We start from the raw sequence: 8849 nt of genomic DNA on the forward strand, positions 1-8849 counted from the left end.
TAAATTCCTGCCCTGTCATGTGCCAGATATCATTACTACACTGAACATGCACAACAGACCTTTTTTGTTTTTTGTTCTTACTCTTTTTTATATGAACATATGCAACTGTATCCTGTGGTTAAAAGGTGTAGTTTATCTTCACTAGCTTCCCTGTCCTGTGACTTTATGACTTCAAATTAATTCAGCTTCAGCATTGTATTAGTACACTGGAAAAGTATACACACATCTTTAATTGGATTTTAGTCCACCTTGTGTTTTTTCCATATGAATTTTCTTATGGCAATTCAGCAATTTCTTTGTTAAAAAGCCCTTTACTTTTTTATAGCTTCTATATTATATATGACCTTAACACTTCAAAATCAATGCAGCTGTGTTGTACTATACTGGACTATTGGGACTCCTCTTTTTCTTACTAAGGAATATTGTTGTATAATGGTAGTTGATGCACTGGTTGCAAAGTGTGCCAATTGAAAATGAAGATAGTGTTGGTTTGACATCAGCTCTGTGGTTTGATGTGTACATGTTGACATAATGCATTTAAAAAGTCTAATTATCATCTAATGAGATTCATATAATAATCTACTCCTTTCTGCTTTTATTTTTATACAATATTTGTTCCAGATTCAGACCAAAGGGAGAACTATTTGTCCCAGTTCAATATGTGTGTTAAATTCCCTGGATTCATTTGAAAAATCGGCTTATGGTTTTCCTGTTGCACAATTACTGAGAAACAGTGTTTTTCCAAAGCTATCATCTTCTAGGACACTGAGGTCGACTTCTTGGTAATGGATCAGGGAATTTCTTTTTTAGAAGAAGAGGACTTAAAGGTGGGGTAGGTAATTCACTAAAGAAACACTTTTTGTTATATTCCATGGAATGCTCTTAACATCCCGATAGCAATGAATAGGCTTGTTTGAGACACATTGCGGCTCGCCTCGAAAGTAGACGAGAGTAGCCGATCGCAGCCGGGGGAGGTCTCAAAAAGCTCGCCTGAAGTCGGACAGCTCGGAGACGGCTTCTTCATCTTCTTCTTCTTCTCTCGGTTTTTTGGCGGATTGCAAACAACTTTAAGGTGCATACCGCCACCTCCGGAGTCGGCTTGACTCGGTTTGCATTTATAAAGAATGCACAAATATGTTTAATCGTTAATGTCAGATATGTAGTAAATACATTTGTTCCTGCTCAAGATTAGATTAAACTTTATTGTTATTGCACATATTACAGGTACTGAGAGAACGAAATGCAGTTTAGCTTCCAACCAGGTGCAACAAGCAGTGAAGTGAAAAGTAATGTACACAATCTACAGAATAACATATAGAATGAATTGAATGATGAATAAACAGTGGTGTATGAATACACTAGATATCAGCCTGTGAGCAGTATGAACAGTGTGTATGAATATGCTAAGATATATAAAGTATGAAAACGGTAAGCAGTATAGTATCAAATATATAGATATTAATTTCATGATGATAAACATTGTGGAACAATGATGAAAAATGGGAATGGATGTGGCGACGTAAAACTGACACAAAACAACAACAAACTTTTGCCAGCCAATTGGAGAGTTTCATCGGCAGCACGTGGTAAAAACCACCAATGAGCGCTCAGCTCGAGATACCAGCGAGCCGTTTCCCATCAAGCATTTCGCTTCCGCAGCTCGTGGAGAGCAACTGCGCCAACTCGCCTCGCCTCGCTCTCAAGGCTGTGGGCGTCTTTGTCCTGCGAGATTTCAAAGTCTCATGTGGGCGAGCCTCCAGAGCAAGTCGGACAAAATAGAGGCTTCTCAATACTCAAATTTCCCCTCCTCGACTCCCCTCCTCGAGACTTAGACCCGCCCACAGGAGATGCGAGCGGAGGACCGAGGAGGGGAACCGAGGAGAGAGGAGGGGAAGCAGCAGACGTTTAAAGAAATGAGAACTCCTCTCCTCTGAGCGGTCATATTAAAGCGACGTCCGTTCATTATTACGTGGCAACAGCTGCATCAGCTGTCGAGTGTTTTGTCATATGTTATAATCTCTTTTAGATCAGCTGAACATTGTTCCCCCACATATTTACTTTGAATTCATTGAGAGTGCGGTATAATGAGACAATAACAGGCTACAGATGCGGACACACACACACAAATATATTTATATAAATATATACAATTTAAAGTATGAGAGCACTCTCATAATAACGTAACACAATCAGAGACTGGATATATCCCCCCCTCTCTCTGGTCGCTGAAATGGGGAATTGAAATTACGGGCCAAAAGTTGTATTTGCAAGTATTAAAAGTAAGGACATCAAACCAACTGAGACCCGTCTGTCCGCGGCATCTGCGCACTGTACAACACACACCTACACACTGTACAACACGCACCTACACACTGTACAACACACACCTACACACTGTACAACACACACCTACACACTGTACAACACACACCTACATACTGTACCACACACACCTACAGCTGCTAAAGCATAATCAGGCTACAGCCGTTGTGTATTTTATTATGTGAAGCACTAAATGGTTTTAGAAAAATATGGACTCTTTGTAGATATCTACTAAACTAAAGCAAATAAAGAGAGTAGGTCTGTTATACTGAGTGATATATATGTTACACACTGCTCTGCTTTCTGCAGGACCTCACAGCTGTTCTCACTGTAAACATCGCGTTGAGATGAGAGCAGGTTCTCAAATAATATCCAGGGGATGCATGCAGAGCTGTCATTGGCTGAGATAAGTCCGGCCGTGCGTCACGCCTCCACCGTTCCCGGAAATGCATCCGCGGAGGAGCCGTGGAGGAACCATCAGTGTATCCTCGGTTATAGCTCCTCCAGAGAGCCTCCTCGATGCTCGATCCTCGGTCCTCGGTGTGCATTTAGAGAAATGAGACGTCTTTCAAAATGGCGCGCTGAAATTCATTTCCGGGTCACTACCGGAGGACCGAGGAGTCGAGGAGTCGAGGAGGGGAAATTTGAGTATTGAGAAGCCTCTAAAATGACTAACCATCATGCAACGCACTAGCAAGACGTTGATCGCAACTGCGCAGGTCTTGCTTGTCTCAAACAAGCCTAATACATTAAATGCTTTGACAATAAAAAGCAAGTCCATCTCGGCCCGCGGCAGATAATTGGATGGCCTACCTGCCTGTCAGCCTTCCGTGTTGGAGGAGGGGCTCTGTAAGGAAGTCTGAAGGAAGAGGCAGATTTTTTTCGGTTGTGTACTTTCAAATTCTAGCGCACTCGAGCTGGTTTCTCCATTCTACCCGATTCCAACCTATACCTTTTTAAAACTGAATCAAAATAATATTCAACCTGAAAAATGATTTCAAATACTTATTTTTATTTTGAATACATCATTATATTTTTCAAAGTTCAGGATAAAAACTTGAACTTTCAAATAAATTGTATTTTTTTGAATGATCAAAACGTATTACCCTGAAATAGCTCCATAAAATCCAACTGTGAGGAAATCCACCTGAATAATACCTGATGGCCAAATAAGACAATGCTGCCACCTGTGGACAGATATAGGTAGTGCAAGGACAGCTCTGAAAGTAACTGAATACATTTGCTGAAGTACTGAATTTAATCCTGAGGTGCTCTTCCTTTACCTAAGACTTTCCATATTATGTTGCTTTATACTTCTTTTCGACAACATTTAAAACATGGTTACTTTGTAGATACAGATTAATAATACAAAATATAATCATGAAATAAAGGAAACTTGATCACATTTTAAAGAAAACAAACTTGTATCGTCTCTGCATTGATTTATTAAAAAGGAGTCGAGTTTTTGGCCATAAGGAATAATTTCCTTTAGAAATAACAAATGGTTTTTCTTCAGGTGATTTTATTCTCTGCACCATAAAAGAGACAAAGTGGCATTTGTATGCAATTTTTTCTTCTTGATATATTATAGATTTTTGATTTGATTTCATTTCAAACCTTTTATTTATGCAGGTGAATCCCATTGAGATCATTGATCTATTTTTCAAGGGTGACCTGCTGCAAGTAGGTTCCACATGAATACATATAAACATAACAGAAAGGACAAAAAGGACATCATACAGCATATTTACAGCGACTACAGTTTACATAGCTTGTAACATTTACAGATTCCAACAGTTTCCAATTGGATAGCATCTATCCTTGCTTTAAAAACATTTAGTGGAACCAAATTGCTCAGTTTCCATTCCTTTTGCAGACTGTTCCAAGACAGAGGATCTGCACATCTAAAAGCTATCTTCCCTAAGACAGTCCTAGCAGTTGGCACATTTAATAAAACCACAGCATTCGATCTCAGGCAGTAGCCACTTACAATTCGCCGTGAGATCAGGGAGCAGATGTAGGACGGAAGTTTCCCTAACATGGCTTTGTATATAAAAATGTACCAGTGATTGAGCCTCCGTACAGTTAGCGAAGGCAAACCAGCCCTTGCATACAGGGTACAGTGATGGGTTAATGCTTTACAGTTTGTCACAAATCTCAGTGCACTGTGATACGCAGCATCTAACTTGACCAGGCAATGGGCAGGTGCAATAGATCAGATCACCATAGTCCAGCACAGGTAAAAAGGTTACAGTGACTAGCCTTTTCCTGCATGGCCTCAAGCGAGAAACAGGACTTGTTCCTGTAAAAGAAACCTTGCCTAACCCTCAGTTTTTTTTTAAGCAGGTTATTGACATGAAGTTTAAAAGAGAGACAATCATCAAGCCAGATACCAAGGTATGTGTAACAGGTAACCACTTCAAGTCTTATTCCTTGCATAGTTACACTATCTAAAACAGGCTCTGGTGTCTGTTTAGCTTTTGAAAAGAGCATTACCTTGGTTTTATCCACATTTAAAAGAAGCTTAAGCTCAGCGAGCTGAGTCTGAATAAAAACAGAAATGTTGGTAAATTCATAAGCTGTCTATAAATAGTTCAAATATTTGCAACATTAAAATTATCTACACATTAATGGTTACATAATTTAAGGGTATAAGTCCGAAATGGGACTTTCTGCATAATAATAGCTCTTGGTACTTTTATTTGATGCCAATGCTTTTATTTATATAGTATTATTGTTTTAATGCAGGACTTTTACCTCAACAACTATTTCTAAACTGTGGGATTTCTACTTTTATTTTAGTAAAATATTTGACTTGCTTCTAAAATATGATGCATTATTATATATTTAACTACCCAACTGCATATTAATTACTTTGAATGAGTTCCGCCTCCCCATGAGAGATGGACTAAACATTCACACATGGGTATTAATGACTAAGTAATTTATAATGTAATCATATACCACCAGAAATTGAAGTAGTTGAGTAATTGAAACTTTATTTGGCAGATTACATTTATTATGTTATTTAACATAAGTGACATTTTTATGAGACCTTCTCTTGCAATACTTACTAAGTATATTCTTCCACCACTGGCAAGAATAGACAATCACAGAATAGTTTATTAGAAACCGGCAAATTATATCTACTTGGAGTAGGTAGGAAAACTAGGTAGGAAAACAAAGTATGTCGACACATTTTACCAACATTGAAAACATATTTTTCATCATATTTTGTCATAACAACAAAGACATTTCACAACCAGATGGAGAGTGGATAAAAAAAAACAGAACGCAAACGGAACCTCAATCTGAGCCAATGGCTAATACTGGATTTGACATGTGGGCGTGACGGACAAAATCAACGAACCAATGGGAGAGCTGTTAACGCGGAAGTGGCGGATCGTTGGGCCAATTGGAACGCTCCCTGACGTGCACCGACAATGAGCGTGAAGGCTGAGCGCAACCCAGAAAGCAGCTACGCAGGACGGAGGGGCAGAAGCCGAATGGTGGAGCTGAAGATGGCGGATGGCGACAGCGGGAGTGAGCGCGGTGGTAGTAGCGGGGGAGGAGGCGGCGGTGGTGGAGGAGGCGGCGGTGCGGTTGCGGGTGCGGGTGGAAGCGGCTTCCAGCACTTCCAGAGGGACCAGGAGACCCAGGAACTAGCGTCCAAGCGCCTGGACATCCAGAACAAGCGCTTCTATCTGGACGTCAAGCAAAACAGCAAGGGCAGGTTCATCAAAATCGCCGAGGTAGGGGCCGGGGGCTCCAAGAGTCGCTTGACCCTCTCCCTGTCGGTGGCGGCGGAGTTCCGCGACTACCTCGGGGATTTCATCGAGCACTACGCCCAGCTTGGGCCTAGCAGTCCCGAGCAGATCGCCCAGGCCACCTCTGGGGAGGACGGCGGGCCCAGACGAGCTCTGAAGAGCGAGTTTCTCGTCCGGGAAAACCGCAAGTACTACCTGGACTTGAAGGAGAACCAGCGGGGGAGGTTCCTGCGGATCCGGCAGACCGTAAACCGTGGCCCTGGCTATGGAGTCGGGGGGCCTTCGGGTGGCATGCTGTCCGGCCAGACCATAGCCCTTCCTGCCCAGGGGCTAATAGAGTTTAGAGACGCCCTTGCTAAGCTCATAGATGATTACGGCGGAGACGACGAGGAGCTGGCCGGGAACATGGCCGCCGGGGGCTACAGCGAGCTCCCCGAAGGCACCTCCATTATGGTGGACTCCAAGCGGTTCTTTTTCGACGTCGGGTCTAACAAATACGGAGTGTTCCTGCGTGTGAGCGAGGTGAAGCCAAGCTACAGGAACTCTATCACCATCCCGTTCAAAGCCTGGAGCAAATTTGGAGGAGCTTTCAGCAAATACGCCGAGGAGATGAAGGAGATCCAGGAGAGGCAGAAGGATAAAACGTACGAGAGGAGAGACGAGTCCGAGGGAGACGACGTGGACGACGACTGATACAATTTAAAAATAAAACAGCTGTTATTCAAGTAACATGAGAGATCTGCAATTAAAGGGGGGGTATTTTGCATAAAAGAGAAAAAGCAGAAATGACAAAGTGCATGACAAATCGTGCTGTAATAGCCTACTAAAGTTTTGTGGCGTAAAAAAAAAAGTACATGTGCAGGGAATTATTGGTGTATTATCCTAAGGGTTGGAGGGCTGAGGGTTGGAGTGATTATGTGAATCTGAAAGTGAAAAAAAAAGTGGACTAAATGTGTAATTGAGATAGTCTCATTGGTAAAAAAAAAAGAGTGCTTTATTGTAATAAAGAAGAAAAAGAGAACCTACTAAAACCAGCAAATTGGTTTTTATAACTAGAAATGAAGCCAATGAATGCTTTCCTATTTGCAACATAGTTTATATTTAAAGAGTGAGGAGTCAACCTGTTTAAGATGTTTTCCTTGCTCCAATGTAAGGGGGGAGAACTAGCATCCATTGTGTTCCTGTTCCAGTCCAGGGCAGATTGTGGGATTTTTGCAAGTCAGTCAGATGAACCTGAGAGGGATGTATAGAAAGCTGGCACATCAGAAGCCGTCAAATAGCACAGAAGCCTGCGGGATGCAGTCAAACGAAAAGATTACCCAAAATATTAGGGGGAAGTTACTGAGGATTATCTTTAAGCCCAAACAACAAGGGCCTTGCAGACTAAACTGAAGCTTTGACTCCTGTAGTCGATTACAGTGCAGATCAGCTGGGTTTTACATACAATGTTAAATCATGTTGTTTAAAGTAAGATTCACTTTCACACCAGAGCATCCCTGGTGTTTGAGAACAACCAGCCAACAAGTGGAGAGAGGACAGTCTCTTGTTCCCCCTCCAAGGACTTCTATTGCTCACTTTCTCCCACATGTCACTACAAGGGTCCAAATATCCGACATTCGGAGGGGGGCGCTGCATCAGATTCAGCGAAAAGCTCCTCTGACCTTCCAGCTCTGCCGGACTGCAGAGCGTCAGCGATGAATTTTCCCATCAGCCTCTCTGTCACGGTCAGAGCTGAACTGACAACCAGCCACAGGCCACTTTCTGACGTAACTTCCAACACGTGAAGACCCTGGACAGAAACTAATTGATGGATGTTTTTCTTCTTTTTTTTCCCTTTTTTTTCAAAAGAGAACTATATTGAAATGAGATTCTACTTATAGGAAAACATATTACTGAACAAACCAGCAAAAGATATTTTGAAATACGTATAAAGGAAAATGTATTGTGTAAAGGAATTCCAAGTCTAAAAATAATAATAAAAAAGGTTAATTTCTTAAAACAAAGTTGTGACTGAAACCTCCAGATTTTTTTTTTTCTAGAGTGAAAGTATAACACTTCCTTAATTAAAAAAAACTATAAATGCAATACCTGATGTTGTTGTTGTATATGTTCAAGTCCCTGTGTTCCTACAGATATAATCTGAGTTCTGCAGCTAGAATATGAACGTAAGCAGTGGGTTATTCTTGTTGTTGGGTATTTTCTTGACTAACGGATGAATCCTTTAGTCATTAAAATGTCTGATGCATCTCTCTTAGGTCATTCAGCTTGCTTATGTTATCCTCCAACATTCCAACACTGACAAATATGCAGGTTATTATGATTTCAAACATTCAAAAAATCAGGTTGGAAGTAATTCCCAAAAATGATTGGATTTTAAAACCGTCCACTTGCAAACAGCATCAGTTTGTAATCTGTTTTTTTATTTATTTTTATACTAAATGTCGCCATTTAGTATTGTATTGGAGTAAAATAGTTTGATTCACTGGAACATTGAAATCCTTACTGGGAAATCCAGCCGTATCAAATCCAGCGCAGGATTAAAGTGCTTTCACCTCAGAGGTCAGTGTGAGGATTTATAGACTGCAACCACATATTGAATTGGTTTGATGCTGCAACTAACGATTGTCTTCATTATTGATTAAACTATTGGTCTGTAAAATGTCAGAAAGCACTGAACATTTCCATTACAATTTCCTTAAGCCTGGAATAGTCTTTAACAGTCATGTTTTGTCACGCCCACTGTTCAAAACCGAAAGATAT

General features: G+C 41.0%; 1 protein-coding gene across 1 annotated transcript; it reads left to right on the forward strand.

The window, feature by feature from the left end:
* Window positions 1-5750: 5750 nt before the first annotated feature.
* On the forward strand, window positions 5751-8092 carry purbb (purine-rich element binding protein Bb). The gene has a single exon (XM_034095773.1). It carries the CDS (start codon window positions 5766-5768, stop codon window positions 6780-6782), a length of 1017 nt encoding a protein of 338 aa, XP_033951664.1. The 5' UTR covers window positions 5751-5765; the 3' UTR covers window positions 6783-8092.
* Window positions 8093-8849: the final 757 nt, after the last annotated feature.

The sequence above is a fragment of the Pseudochaenichthys georgianus genome, chromosome 12, assembly GCF_902827115.2.
Source record: "Pseudochaenichthys georgianus chromosome 12, fPseGeo1.2, whole genome shotgun sequence".
Lineage (NCBI taxonomy): Eukaryota > Metazoa > Chordata > Actinopteri > Perciformes > Channichthyidae > Pseudochaenichthys > Pseudochaenichthys georgianus.

Excerpts from the sequence above, each read along its gene's own strand:
- purbb (XM_034095773.1), top strand. The coding sequence starts at position 5,766 with ATGAGCGTGAAGGCTGAGCGCAACCCAGAAAGCAGCTACGCAGGACGG.